This window comes from Macrobrachium nipponense, chromosome 42 (genome assembly GCF_015104395.2).
Source record: "Macrobrachium nipponense isolate FS-2020 chromosome 42, ASM1510439v2, whole genome shotgun sequence".
NCBI lineage: Eukaryota > Metazoa > Arthropoda > Malacostraca > Decapoda > Palaemonidae > Macrobrachium > Macrobrachium nipponense.
In genome coordinates, this window is record NC_061103.1 from 5,216,062 (window position 1) to 5,232,077 (window position 16,016).

Here is a 16,016-nt window from a genome sequence, read left to right on the forward strand (position 1 = left end):
CACCGATCATGACAACTCTATGGATGACAACGCCCCCGAACGAGGTACTCCTGCAGCCGATGGAAATCAAAGTAGCCGTGACGTCCCACAGCGTAGCGCAACGCCCATCAATGTTACAGCGCCGCTTAGGAGGTCCAGGCGGCTGCAGGATATGCTGCAACGCAACCATCGGCCCGAAGAAAGTGGCTTGAGACCTGGCTCAGGCAGCCAATGAAAACAAGACTCACCGCCACCAGCCAATAGGAGACAAGCATGGGGCAGACCCCCTGCTGTCAGCCACAGATATAAGGAGGACGGACACCGCACCAAGATCAGTCCACCCTCAGCTTCCCAGCCCGAGGATGTCTGGCAGCTCCAGACGAAAGCTCGCTTTAAGAAAGAGAGAGAGAGAGAGAAAATCGTTAATGACTTTTGATGACTATGGTATCATAGTTTATCTGTAAAATTCAAATATATACACCTATTTTGACCCTGTATTTTACCATGACCTCTATAGGCGCTCTACTAGCCTGTTTAAGTAGCACGGAAAAAGCCGACTATTCGCAAAATAGAGAAGAATCTCTACAAGTGTAACGCTGCTGAAGTAGCCATTACTTTTAATAAAGTATGCTTGAGAGAGGGTCTGCCTTCCTAAGTATATATTATTATTATTATTATTCCATTAGTTATATTTGTTATTATTATATTATGACACTTTGTTTTCATCAAAATAACTTTTATTAATGTTTCATATATTAAAACCTCTGTAGATGTCATCATCGTCTTTTCACTTCTCTCATAAGCTTCATTATTTATTAAGCATTCATTATTTTATTGGAAATACTTGGTCCACATAATTATATTAATTCCGCTTTTCCCATTTAAATAATTTAATTTAATTTTTTTTATTCAACTTCTACTTGGTTATCTTCCTTAGTCGATACGTAACGTTCTTTTTATGTAATTTTAACAATCAGCTCTGCCACCTGTATCGTTATACTACTATTGGGACTTTATATATACATTATATAGTATTTATAATATTAATATATATATATAATATATATTTATATATAATAATCTATATATGTATAGTTAATTTATATATATAAGGATATATATATATATCTATATATATATATATATATAGTATATATATATCTAAATATAGTGTGTGTGTGTGTGCGTGTGTGTGTGTGTGATAGAGAGAGTATACATAACTGCTCGTATATAAAAGTGAAACCAGAAAATTTCGACACAGAATTTCCGGGTACAACAAGCACCTGATGCTCAGATGTTTGACGCACAATAACCGAAAATACAACCCTTGATTATAATTACTTGGTTATGAATCGAATCAAAAAGATCAATATATTTAACACAATGAAGAGTCTGGTCTTGCTACGGCATTAATTCTGATAGTAGGGCCTACTAGTAGCAGCATGACTGATAGTACTATTGACATTATGAAGACAGCTAGACTAGCGTTATATTATATTTTTGATATTTTGCTTTTAAGCAAGGAACGAATACTATCATATGCCACATACTACAGGTGCTGCTGCGAACCAAGCGTATTGTATTGCTGAAAAGGTGTAGTGTGATATAAAAGAATGCGACAGGTGTAGTGAGCGTGGCACACTGACACGTGTTGTCTGAGAACGAAACATCTGTGAATTCACTGTCAGTTGCCCGGTCATTTTCATTGAACCTTTCGTAGTTCATTTGAATTAAGTCAATTCAACCCGCGGACTAATGTGCGAAATATATTGATTACTTTCTTTTTCTTTCATTTAAACTTAAGTTCAATAGACTTATCGCCCGTGACGTTACAGAGTTGAATTCAACCGCTAGACCGATGTTGAAAGTTCTCAGAACAATCTAGACCGAAGCGCCACGTTTGACTTTTCAAATTGTATCATATTCATTAATTTGTCTTTGAAAATGTAATCACATGTTGTATTTATATTCATTTTTCTTGCACTTGAAGGTAATTTTCTCAATCTAATCTCAGGGGAGTTGCAAAGTTGGCCACAACCTCTAGACCGATCATCTAGACCAGAGGAATACAAAATGATATCTCAAGTTTTGTTACTTTCAATAATTTCGCTTTTAAACGTAATCGCATGTTATATTCAAGGTCATTTAAGACTCGCTTAGAGCTAAAAATGATTTTTTATATATAAAATCAGCTTCAACGTATCCACGTGTCGTTTCCCTAGAGCCATTGATACTGGCGGGTACAAGTTTGTTTCTGAAATGACATCAATTCTAATAGTAGTTCTTGCTACTTATTCTCCTGTCCAAAAACCGCAACTTTCTCTTCATTTCGTTTACTGTACCTCCATTCATATTCTCTTTCCGCCATCTGACTTTCAAACATCTCTAAGAATTGTATATCCTAGTGCAACTGCTTTGAGGTTTTCCTCCTGTTACATCTTTCAAACCTTCTTATTGTCTATGTCAATTTCCCATCCAGCCCTGAATGACCTCATAGGTCCCAGCTCTTGGATTCTGGTCTAAATTCAATATTCTGTTCTCTCTCTCTCTCTCTCTCTCTCTCTCTCTCTCTCTCTCTCTCTCTCGTGATAACAGCTGCTGTACCCCACAACACCTGGCTAAAGAGCAAGTTAAATAATGTATTGCTTAGCAGAGGCATTCTATATTTTCGAGAGAGAGAGAGAGAGAGAGAGAGAGAGAGAGAGAGAGAGAGAGAGAGAGAATTCTACTTAATAAATCCTGTAAATTTTCAAGACAAATAATTAACCATTATCTTTGAAAAGGAGTCTACTCACTATTGTAATACTTCATTATCTGACTAGTCCTAGAGTTGGATAAATGCGGCTATTTACATAATATCTCGAGAACGAGTTAGCGAATTTCGGTGAATCTTCAGGAATACGTCTATTTGATGATACCCTTTTGGTGATTTGCTTTTGGTGCATATCGATGATGATCTGATATTTTGTCGTCAAGAAAACCATCTTGCCTTTGAGTGGCTGAATCTTAGACTAATGCCCCCTCTGTTTGCAATGGCCTGCTGGCTCAGTTCTGTCCCGTCTAAAGATAATATTTTCATCAATAAATCTTTGGAAACTCTTACGTAATTTAATAATAGATTTAACCATTTTATTTAAATGATTCTTTTAAGTACGCCTAACGCTTAGGTACCCAGCTTTATAAGTAATTAGAGTTCTGTATGTATATTATAATAAACGATTTACTCCATTTTCGTTACCTAAACTACTTACAAAAAGTATATTGAAGAACCTGTCTTAACAATCCATATATTATTACGTTGTAGTATCTGTAATCTAAGATCATTAGAATACGTAACAACATCAATTGACTACCAAATAACGCACTTAGAATAAGTCAAGACACTAAGTTAGTTTCTACACAAAGATCGTATAATACATCAAAAAATTTAAGTATCGTAGTACAGAGATCTTAAAATACGTTGAAACTAATCTGTAGTTACTACACAACAAAGTAAGAATACGCAAGAACCTATAGTTAGAAAGTATCTTACAAGGATCATAGAAAACGTTAAAACGCCAATTCAAATTCCTACTCAAATATCGCAGAATACGCGAGAAAACCTAAGTTACAAAAGTACTAGACAATAATCTTAGCCAGATCAAAACTACGCAACAACGATCTTGGAATACGTCTAGTCACTAAGCGGCGATCTAACAATACGCCTAAATACCAGCACAGACTGTCCTTGACTTTCTCCAGAATTCCGGATATTCCTGGGACTAGGAATGTGGCGCTGGTGCATCTCAGCTACTTAGGAGTTGTCTTCAATTGTTCATTGATCTGTGTTAGACGTTGTCTTGGAGCTAGCTACACCCTTAGCTACAATTAATGGCTGCCCTAAGGAGACCAACTGAATGCATTGTGATTCATTCCAGTATCTGTTCACCAAAAATAAGAAAGCCAAAGTATTAAATGTCTCGGTGGAAAAAAATGAAAACTGAAATCTAGACCTATACTACAAGACTAAAAAAATGATAGTATCGTGAAAATGACCGTTTATGGTCTGCAAATTAATAAATAAATATTTACAGATAATGCTAGGATTTTCTCCTGCGGTATTACGGTAGATAACTTTGATCTATTAAAAAATGGCGGTGTCTTCAACTAGAACACTTCACACCAACTTAGCTGCATCATCAAAGAAGCTAAACCATAGCAATGGATGAACTACAAGGAAAAGGAGAAGAATTACTAAATTCAACAATACGAATCTTCTCCCTTAAGTACTAAACTAGAAAAACGAAAACTTTTTGAGATATTCAAGAAGAAATTAAACATTTCTTTTCAAGAACCGTTATGGGACTAATTCGTTTTCAGCATCAACATCAATTACATCATCTTATATTATTTACTTTCGGCAGTTGAAGCTTGTTTTTTTAATGTTACAAACGCTTTTGACTTGAGATTTTTTGCAATGCCTTTAGAAGTCTCTATAATTTGATAGTTACTTAAATAGATTCTTGCATGTCAGTCAGTCTAGTTTAGCTTGGAACTTTATAATATAATCGTCAGCTGTGAATCAGTAAGCTGGTAAGAACAGCTGTATAAATTTCGCAGCTAGGGGTAGGCCAAACGAAAACATAAACATAGGAAAAGAAATGAATGAAAATTAAAAGCGCTTAACGATCATAAGCAGGGGGGAAGCATTATTCTATCAAAATATGCACTGGGAAAGAAACCCTGCAAATTATTTTATTTTAGAGATATAATATTTTTAATATGAATGGGTTGCAATGATGTTGAAGTGAAAATAAAAATAAAATTCTTGCGAGTAAATAATTTCCGATTAAGTCCTGTTTGCCATAAAACATTATCATTTTAATGCGTACAATTCAAAAGAGCATAATGATAACCTGAAAGAATGAATCTGATGAAGTAAAATGTACAAAAAAACAACGGCAAGTGTTTATATGACATAATAGTTAGCGTAGTGTGCCATCATGCATTTCGAACCTCCCGGCCGATGACGTCATCTTCCGAGCCGTGAATGAGAAGTGAATAATGGAAATAAATTCTAGTTTGAATAAAAAACTGATTGATTTTGGTATTTTTGAAATTATCAGATAAGAAGGATATCGTGGGTTATATTTGAACGCTCCTAGAAGAGGCAAAACGATTCAGGGGACGAATTACGCGACACATTTTCCTCAATGTTGTATTTTGGCCGTAGAGGCTGCCACGCAACATTGTCTCCTCCGACGATCCGTCCGCAGTGTCGCTACGACAAGTGCTACGCGTTAGTCGGACGCCCCTTTTTTTAAGTGTAGAATTTTTTTAAAAAGACGCCTTTTTGAAATAATTAGAATTATGGACGAATCCAAAGGGGAAGCGGAGGTTAATAAGGTGAGAGAGAGTTGAAAGTTCCCAGAGTCGCTGTCTGCTTGCTTGCTTGTACGATTTGTTTTGGGTGATGGCTTCGCGATGACGTCGATTTGTTTACGTGGACAAGATCTGTCAAGTGATCTGCACCGGGCGGCACAAACACGACGTCGTTTCGCCGCTAATTGCTCGATTTCGTTCTCGTTTCCGTTCCTTACACCTTCTTGAGGCCCCAATCCTTCGCGAGAATTGAGTTTTAAGGCCTTTTGCGGCCATATTCGGGCTGAGATAGAGGCGTGAAATCGGGGGTGAGTTCGGGAGAACTTTCTGGTTGGTCTCGTGAATGCCCTGCATTTATATCCTGTCTATGTCGGAATATATAGAAACCTTTTCGCATTTAATTCCCTAGTTTATTCCGTGATGGTTTGAAATTGAACGGAAATATACATATTCATTATCAATGCAATCGATAATGGGCCTAGGTTCAAGATCCCCTTAACCTTTAATCGGTAGGTTAGGCCACAAAGGACACCATGTCCTTATCCTAACTTACTTAACAAGTAGATTGGTTAGGTTAGGCCGTCATAAACCATGCTACGTGATGCTTAGTAGCCTTAGCCAGTCTATTGTTGAGTATCTTATAACTAGTAGAACTAGCCTATAGGCTAGGCTAGGTGAATGGATTGGGTTGACAACCCCGTACCCTAGACAAATACTATCCCTGATGAAGTTGTAACCACTAGCAGGCTGTGATACGTTAAATCGTCATTAGGTCCATGAGCTACGCATTTTTTCTGAATTATGTATATTTATCTAGTAGTTTGGTTTTTTTGTAGGTATTTCTGGCTGTTATTTTTGGAGTCTACCATTAAAGGGATCCTAGAGTTAAACCATGGATTTTAGGAGCGAACCAAGATGAGTGGACTGCATCAACAGAAGTGATTTAAATTGTTTAATTCACAAGTTAAAGTGATGGCTGTGCTTATAATCACCATCAAACATGAAGCATGAAAAGGCCAAAGATGTCAAAAGACCAATTACAGGGATTTGTCCTAGCCTAAAGTTTCTTAAACTAACTGATTGGGATTCCCTCTTCTAACCTGTTCGAGAGTGCTTTAGGATGATACGTACATGTTACCTGAGACTAATCTAAAGGACCTTGTACTAGTTTAGATTTGTGTAATAAAACTGCTCAAAATTAGAATTTGTATAATGACATTCTAAAGAAAGTTAATGATTCTTGAAAATAGATCACAGATTATTACCATGAGATATAATACAACCCTGCAAAGTCATGGTAAAATATATGTAAAAGGTAACATCAAACCCAATGTGGCATACCCCATGCATATTACTCTTATTTTGCCTAAACACCCTTTTATTTCACATATATGTATAATTAACTAATTGTATTCTTGGACGATGATTCAATAATCCAGATAATATAGAGGATATCAGCTCTAAAAACTTTTTTACTGACTGAAAGTGAAAGTTGGAATCATGGAATTTTCACAGATGAATGTCTAGGTTAAAATCAAATCGTGCCTTGAGTTGTAAAGTGTCTTTTTATATTCATAAGTAAAACGGTGCAGTGCTAATTTATATGCCCCTAGTTAATATTACATATAGGTATTCTCTTTCTGGACTTCAGATAAGCATTAATGTCAAAATTAACTCTTTCATATCCGCTTAGTTTTGAGTACTGTTTCCCCAGATATCCGAGGTATCTGGGAGCGTTCGACAGTGCGAAAAAATAATTATATAGAAAATTCAGCAAAAATATAAATTTTATGCCAACAACGTTCATTTTCTGTCCTTTTTTTCTAAATGTTAGTATTTCATGGTGGAATAGTCAGAATAAGAGTCCCAGCCCTCTAAATACGAAAAATGAGTTATTTAACAAAAAACAAAAAAAATCTTTACTTATTTTTATATTTTCGTTCGTAACTCAAAAACTATGAAAGTCAGGCGAATGAATTATTTTTTATGAGAAAGCTAATAAAATTCTCTAAATATCGACTTATAAATAAATGGAAAACGAATAAGTCCAGTTGGTGAAAAAATTGATAGAAAAGAGGGTAAGAAACAGAGTGCAGTACTGGATTTGAGCATGTGCAGTACAGAAACTACTTTGCTGGCATATTGATACCCGAGATACACGGTCCAGGGTATGATCTAGCCTATTGAAATTGCTACTTGTCGGAAAATTAATAAAAAAAATGCCCCTACCACACGCATAAAAAATTTTGGTAAATTTTACGTACCGCTATGTCAGGTGGATAGATAGGGGATAGAGTATTTTTATGTACTATTACGTCAGTTGGACATGAAAGGGTTAAGAAGTGCTGATGTTATAGAAGACTGATAAAGTAACAAAACAGTTGTCATCAGTGGGACATTCCCTCCTCGGCAGCAAAATAAATGACGTGTTATCAGCAAAATAAATAATTTTACTGATGGAACAAAAAATGGATATCATTGCTGATAATCAGCACTGATAATTATACAGTAACATGTATATGCAATAGGTAGTATTATTTCATTTAAACTAAGCTGTAGGAGTTCTGAGGTGATGTCCCATTTTTAATATGGTCCACACTATGGTTGGTATGAAATGTGATGGTAAAATTCAGGTTCAGCTTTTGAAGGTTTGCTGGTTGTCCTTGAAGGTAAAGATCTGCCTGCAAGTAATTTTGATTAATGCCCGAATTGAAATGATTGTAAACATTAAACAAAGTGTGATTTATCATGTGAAGCTGGCAATAGTTATAGGAATAATCTGAGGTAATGATGGGGCACAATATTGTTTTATGTGCCAGGAGTTGAATGATGGAACACTTTTAAGGAAGCAGGATGGAAGTGTTTAGTAGTAATTATTTCAATTAGGGTAGTCTAATGGTCTACTGTGCCAAATTTAACTTGTTGCTTCACGAATAATATATATAAGACTGCCTTTATGTTTTTGTGCTTATATTGAAAATAGTTTCTTAACATTTTCTTGTGTTGATAGTTGAACAAGAAAAATTGAGGGCTTTAGATTTTTTTTTTTTTCTCAGGATCAAGAAGTTCCTGAAGCCACTACAGAAGAAGTGACCATGCCTGAAGGGGAAGCTGAAGCACCAGCAGAGGAAGTAGAGTGAGTATTACTGTGCCGTGAATATATTGTTAGTGTTTATTATGAGTTCCAGCTTCATTACATTCAAGTAAAACTCAAAAGTTTGCTTCTCTAGCATTTATTTTCCTTTGTTAATACATATCACATCATAGGCACATTATTGGTACCTCTTCATTTTTAGCAAGATAAACCTTTTGCTGTAATTCGTTGTGTGTGTGTTATTTTCTGTCTCTACTACCGTTCTTTTTGTGTACTACAATGCATTTATGGGAACGGTAGGGACGCCTTCCATTTATGGCAACCCATTCACAAGTGAAAGATCATAAAATTCCATTCCAGTCTGCTTGAGGTTTGACAAAAAATTGAAAAGAGTAGAAACATCAATGACTGCTGGCTCAGATGTAATCATTGTAGAAGCTAAAGCATGATCAAAAGTTCTATTTGGAGCAGTGAATACTGGATCTGAGCAGTTACCAGACTTTTGCGTACCCTCATTTGTAATTTGCTCAAAGCCTGATTATGAAATAAAGTCACAAAATTTATAGACAAAAGCAATCAGTAGGAGCAACAGAATTCAACCTCTCCGACAAAAGCAATCAGTAGGAGCAACAGAATTCAACCTCTCCTTATGTTGAGTCTTGAAAATACCAACAAACACAAGACAGGCCTTTATGTCATCTTCCTGTATCTTAGCTGGAGTAATTAGCAGACAGTAAGAAATCGCATTAGCTAAGTCAGGAAATTGATAGATGGAACTCCAGTAAAAATTTTGATTTATGTCACAAGCCTGTATGGCACAAGACCTCTTGTCATCCACGTTCATAACGGGTCTTATGGTAATGAGATTTCTATATAACCTTTTTAAGATATTTTTTATTAAAATTTAATTCAATTATGATTTTATATAACATGTATATAATGTGTTTTAGACAGAATTATGAATTCTATATACTGTGTAAATAAACCTAAAATTGCATCTTTTCACAGTTAATGATATTTGGTGGAACTATCTTATGTGATGGTGGAACTATATTATGTAATGTATACTGTTATGTTTTACTGTTATAGATGTCTATCTCCTCACTTTTACTGTTAGTATTCAATTAGGGTAATATGGTAAGGATGTCTGGTTTGTAACGTTATAAATCAAGGTTGATTTTTAAGGAAAAGTGGAGGACAGCTTAAGAACAAGTATTAACTAGTGATAACCGACCCATGCTTTTTATCAGACCAGTCGCACCAGCTGCAACAGGGGATGCTCCACCACCAGCTGAGGTCCCACCAGCAGAACCAGTAGCTGCTGCAGCAGAAGAGCAGGAGGAAAAAGCACCTGAAGCCGAAAAACCAGACACAGTCGACAAGGCAAAGCCTGAAGAGGCCCCTGTGCCAAAAGAACCGGAAGAAGAAGTTACAGAGGGAAACGAAGATGATGAGGACGCGGAAGAGGAAGAGGACGACGTCTTTGGGGCTCTGTCGCTGTTTACCTCCGAGGTATTTGGTACCTTAGGCTCTCCAGCTGAACCCCTTCCACCAGAAGAGAAGAAGCCCCAGGGTTTGGCTGTCAATGGTCAGGATCCAGCAAATACAATGCGGCTTTTGCAGGTAAGACATTTTTTTTCTTTACTAGTGTATCAGATAATAATTTTATGGAGGATTCATCATGCTGGCATTCTTTTCAGGATTCATTTTAAAGTTCATAAGGTTTTTTTTAATTTTTTCTTTTGAAAACACAAACCACAATGCAGTACAAATCATGATTAAAATATTAGTCCTATCAGACTTTTGATGGGATGAATTGTTGTACCTGTTGTAAAATTTTGTTATGATTATATTGAACCTGATAGCATTTGTCCACACCTGTATAAAGTTTTATTTTATATTTGCGTGGGCTTTCTGTTTCTTTTACAATGTTTTTATGAAAGCACTGAACATTAATTGATGTCAATGCTATAATTATCAGTAGCACTTATCTGGAGAAATTGTCCTCCTCCCATGAAAGAAGTAGGCATTCATCCCAAATCAGATTCCACCTTTTGTTAATTGACATAATGGATATATGTAGTGTTACAAATGACAGTTTGGGTGTAACAGCTAATTTTTTACAAAATTGTTTACCTTTGAGTAAGAATTAAGAATTGATTTTATCAAGAATTAAGAATTTATTTTATCAAGAACTAGCATCCAATTCCTGTGAAATGTATAATTTAGCACGTATTAACACTTGTTCTTTAGGTGATTAAGAAGTATTCTCTTAGCTACAGGTTGTAGGCTGTATCTGGCTAGCTGTGTATGGTGAGGTTTTTTAAATTTGGTGTTGTATGAACATATTTTTTTGTACATGAACTTTCCTGTCAGATATATACTTAGCTTACGTCTCTTGACGTCACGACAGAATTCAAAACTCGCGGCAAACGCGACAGGTAGGTCAGGTGATCTACCTTACCCGCAGCTGGGTGGCGGGTGTAAGAACCAATGCCCCTCTCTTGTCAGATTTTTTCTGTCGCCGGTGTCGACTACACCTGTTGTCGGTACCTCTCGACAGTTGGATTCTTTTCTCGTTTTTGCCCTGGATTGTTTCGACGGACTTTTGGTGAAGTACCTGATCTTTTGGCCTGGCATTCGCGATTTGTGGACCGTTTTTTTATTATTCTTTGGATTTTTCTTTGGATTCATGATGTCTGATGTTGATACTAAGAAAACTGCTATGTTCAGAGTTTGTTCTATGAGTGAGTGTAAGGTGAGGCTACCGAAAGCTGCGGTAGACCCTCACACAGTATGTATGAAGTGTAGAGGGAATGACTGCGCCTTTATTAACCCTTGTATTGAATGTGAAAAGCTGAACGAGGATGAATGGAAGTCTTTGTCTTCCTACTTGAGGAATTTTGAAAAGGATAAAGTTAGGAAAGCTTCTTCCAGGAGCTCTAGTAGATCTCGTATTAGCGAGTTGGATGTAGATAACCCTATTCTAGACGTAGCTCCTTTACCAGTTTCAGCTCCTGCTCCCTGCATCGAACCCGAAGATGCACCTTCGGAAGTGGCCTCCATGAAAGCCACCATTTGCAGCATGGAGATGAAAATGAAACATTTAGAAGGTAAGAGTGATTGTAATAGTGATTTGTGCAGTGATCCCAGTGCAGTGGAGGGTGCGTCTGATCGGCTCCCTAATGCTTCCAGGCTTAGACCTCTTCCAGACTCCCAGTCCCAGTGGAGGAGGAAAGTCGAAAGCCGTAGGAAGGTTAGGGAGAACCCCCACCGGTCAGGCGTCCCCTCAGTAGCGCCTGTTGCTCGTTCCCAGGCTACCTTAGATCGCGCCAAGAGAGAAGTCTTGTGGTGCTTCTTGTCTTCGCCTTCGCCCTCTCCTAAACGAGGATGGAGCTCTTCGGAAGCCTCGCGCCCTTCGAAGAGAGCCTGGCAGGCTCCTTGCACCCTTCCCTCCAGCCCTGAAGTTTTTTCGGAAGAGCCTGAGGTGGAAGCGAAGAAACGGAGGAGATCTCTTGAGTATCGTTCTCCGAGCAGGGATCGAGCCTCGTCTCCTGTTCAGGATTTTGTGAATTCTCCTGCACGGGTGTTGGCTAGTCTTCAGGCGCAGATTTCGGCTGGCTGGCTCTCTTAGTGTGTCTGCTCGTCGTAAGAAGGACGTCTCGCTTCCTGTAAAGAAGTCCAGGCGCCCCTCTCCCGACTCTCACTATTCGACGGAAGCTGCCCTCTCTCCTGGGCGTTCGGAGTCTCGCATGAGGCTTTCTGCATCGGACAAGCTTCCATCTTCGTCCAAGCACCAGTCGCCTGGTAGGCATGTTGACTTAGTTTCTCCTTCGGACAAGGATCAGGCGTCTCGTAGGCGATCTTCGCCCTACAGACGCTCTTCTCGAGATAGGATCTCTCCCCTTGACAGGCGCCAAGAGCCTAGTAGGCGCTACTCACCTCGTAGCCGCTCCTCGTCTCGCCTCCACTCTCCTGTTGACAAGCGCCCTAAATCGGACAGGCGCGGTTCTCTTAGCAGACGCTCTTCTCCAGTAAGCCGCTCTTCGCTTGGCAGGCACCAAGAGCCTGTTAGGCCCGTTTCTCCTGGCAGGCGCTCTTCGCCTGAGTATCGCTCTCTTCGAGTCAGGCGCCGGGAGCCTGGCAGACGCTTCTCCCCTAGTAGGCGCTCGTCGCCAGAGAGCCTCTCTCCTCGGGTCAGGCGCCAAGAGCCTGGTAGCTGTTTCTCTCATGGCAGGCGCTCTTCGCCAGGTAGCTGCTCTCCTTTGGACAGGCACCAAGAGCCTGATAGAAGTTTTTCTTCAAACAGGCGCTCTGCTCCTGAGAGCTGCCTTGCTCCTGTTAGGCGCCAAGAAACTGGAAAACGCCCTCCTCCGGACAAGAAGGAATTTTCGAGCAGGCACGCTCCAGAAGTTTTGTCTCCCACAGTCAGACGTCAGACTTCTTTAAGAGACTTCTCCAAGGATAGTCGCGCTTCTAAGGATCATGATGGTTCTTCAGCCGAGGAAGAACAGGATCCCTCGGAAGAAGAAGTACCTAAAGACTCCTCTGTTTCCTCGTATAAGAGGTTAACAGACTTGCTCCTACAAGAATTTGGGGATACCCTTTCTCCTGTGGCTCCTCCTTCGCCTTTGTTCCGACACGGCATACAAACCTTCGGTCCTTTTACAATAGGAAGGTACTAGCGGCAGCTGGATAGGTCGTAAGCTTTCGAACAAGGGGTTCGGTAGTTAACTGCTTGTCCGACAGGCGCGCGCGCGCGACTGGGAGGTAAACAAACCACTTTTGCTTTCGGCCTGCTGGCGTGTGGACGTGTATCATCGCTCTCTGCCCGCTTCATCGTCGTTGCTTTCGCATGGTTATGTTTTTCTTTTTCTATTTATCTAGTGAAACTGAATTGTAAGTACAATCATTTCATATTTATTTCCATTGAATTCAATTGTGAATTAAAGGATCTTGGTTTCTCCACGCCCTCCGATTACCCGAGTGCCGGGACTGAAGGGCGTAAGTGCGGGAATTCATTTTCCCAGAAATGATCCTCGTATTGTGTATGGCTCGTGCCGAGGGCGGGAGAGCGCTCGCTCCGAGCGTATATTTTGGTTGGAAATGTGTAGATGAAAATCGTAAGTAAGTGCTCTTTTCATTTATATTTTTTTTGACCTGTATGCTCGTTGCCGAGCGAATGCGCTCGGCACGAAACTTATTCTGTATGGAAGTGGAATCGCAAGTACAGTATTCTTTTTTCATTTTCATATATATTATTTTGATTGTAGCAATACTCATTTGGATCAGTTTTCCGAGCTTACCTGGAAATTGATCCTTTCCCCTTTTTATTTGAATGAAGTGAAATCGCAAGTGCAGTTCTTTTTACATTTTCATATTTTTTATTGAGATTGCATTGTTTACTTGGATCAATGTTGCCGCTATTTCCCGGGAATTGATCCTTCCCCTTTTTATTTGTATGAAGTGAAATCGCAAGCGCAGTATTCTTTTTCATTTTCATATATATTTTGATTGCATCAATTCATTATGGATCAAGGTTTCCATTCATAATCGGGAATGGATCCTTTTACCCTTGCGCTCGGTACCGAGGGCGCAAATGCGCTCGATCCGAGCCCTTATTCATTGTGAAGTGAATCGTAATGCAAGATTCTTTTTCTTTTCATTTTATTCCGTTTTATTATTGATTGCATCAATATTTATTTGGTTCAAGTTCCGCTCAGTCAGGGAATTGATCCTTATGCCCTTGCATTCGGGCCGAGGGCACGATTGCTCTCGGGCTCTTATTATTATTGTTGGGTACATGGGTGCTGTGCTGGGGTGAAACGAGAACCCCCCCCCCCCCCGAACCCCCCCCCCCCCCGCTCAGCTCCCACAGATGGCCCTTCCCATTCCCCCTTGGGGGGGGAGGTTATCTGCGTTCTTCTCCTCGCCCTATCCGTCGAGCGCGGGGGAGGGCGCTCGGTGCCCAATGTACAATTGTATTCGGGGTCTTCCACTCGTTCGGAGAGGGCTCACCCCCCCGCGCGAGGGACTTCCCCCCCCACTAATCGCTGCTACTGTTATTTCCGCAGGTGCTACTGCCACGAGGGTGGACCTTGGTGAGGTATGGGCGTCCTTCCATTTGCAGGGCGTGCTAGTGTCCAGGGGCTGCGGTTCTATGTCTGGGCCTACTGCGGTCACCCATGGAGTGGTGACCACGCTCCAGTGATGACGTCCCTCCTCACCTGGTTGTACTCGCCTCACGTGGTAACAGTCTTGCCTACAGCCGCTGTGAAGTGCCGTTCGCCGTACCGAGAAAGGGGGGCGTGCCGACCGACCGCTCGTGGTTGCCGCGCTGCCGCGACCACACTTCCGCTGCCCTAGAGCTCGCCCTGGACCTGCCGCCGGTACCAGGATGTTGCTGGCTGCTGCTCCACTTCCTGTGTTTCCGGTGCTGCCTGCCGTACCTGCCGATTCTGGGCTGACTGTCCATGCACTTGCTGCGCTGGCTGTCCCCCTGCCGTTGCTGCGCTGGCTGTCCCCTGCCGTTGCTGCGCTGGCTGTCCCTACCGATGATGTGCTGGCTTGTGCCTGCTGTTCCTGAGATGCCCATACCTGCTGACGTCGTCCCTGTTCGTGGTGTACTACCCCAGACTTTGGTCTGTCTGTACAGGTGCGTTTCCGGGCCCTGTGGCTTCGGCTACAGCAGCCCCGGCTCCGCCCTGGATGGCAGATCTTACGTCTGTCCTGAGGAAGCTGACGAAGAAGAGGAGGAAGGTGTCGTCGTCGTCGTCTTCATCTTCTTCATCGTCGTCGGCTGCCCGCCTCTTCCCCTTCGACTTCTAAGGCTTCACAGCCGAGGCAGAAGAAGGTTGCCTCCTCCCTCCTAAGAAGTCTCCCTCGGGAGCTTCTCGGGACCCGTCTCACCTCGGTGGGATGGGAGGGTTCCTTCCGCTGGTCCTCCTGCTCCTTCGGGAGCGGGGCCCGTCTCTTCTTCCGCAAGGAAGAAGACTATACGGGACCAGAGGGGTACCGGCTAACACCGGTACTTCCTCGCCTGGTGTCAGTGGTTCTGCCACTGCATCAGGGTCCGTCTCGGCCTCTCGTTCGCGGGAGGTACCGAGTGTACGGTCGCCTACCAGCGACCGTGCAGCCAGGAACCAGACCTCGTAGCTCGCTCAGCGTCAGGTTCACGGCACGGGGCGGAAGACTGGTGACAGCCGCTCACGCGACTCTCACCAGACCAGCTCTCGCTCTCGCGGCGACCAGCTGGCTACCCGGGGACGTGACGGTCCACGACCGGCATGGGCTGAGGCTGGGAAGAGGTCCTCCCGTTCGCCGGTGCCAGCCACGGCTGGAACCAGCGACGTGACGTGCCGTGAGGACAAGCACCGGTCTCACTGTGACAGTGGAGCCTGCAGGTCGCCTGACCGTCGCTCTCACAGAGAGCGATCGGGTACGGCAACCAGCACCAGCTTTTCTGACACTCGAGATCGGGGCCGCTGTGCTCGGTCCAGCCGTTCTCCACAGCGAGACGGTTTCGACCAGGCCTGCAGCTCGATCGCCACCGCGGGTTGACGATCGCCTGCAGCCCTCCAAG

At 41.7% G+C, this 16,016-nt stretch overlaps 1 protein-coding gene across 4 annotated transcripts in view; it reads left to right on the plus strand.

Annotated features, from left to right (window-relative positions):
* The first annotated feature begins 5,185 nt into the window (after window positions 1–5,185).
* The window catches only part of LOC135212946 (pyridoxal-dependent decarboxylase domain-containing protein 1-like), a 286,832-nt gene continuing 276,001 nt past the window's right edge, over window positions 5,186–16,016 (plus strand). For 3 of the 4 annotated variants that reach the window (XM_064246696.1, XM_064246698.1, XM_064246695.1), the window contains exons 1-3: window positions 5,186–5,364; window positions 8,397–8,476; window positions 9,685–10,057. In XM_064246696.1, the coding sequence (XP_064102766.1) occupies window positions 5,329–5,364; window positions 8,397–8,476; window positions 9,685–10,057 (489 nt within the window). In that variant the 5' untranslated portion in view covers window positions 5,186–5,328. Of the gene's footprint in view, window positions 5,365–5,443; window positions 5,649–8,396; window positions 8,477–9,684; window positions 10,058–16,016 lie in introns of those variants that run through there. The other variant, XM_064246699.1, reaches the window with a different exon arrangement.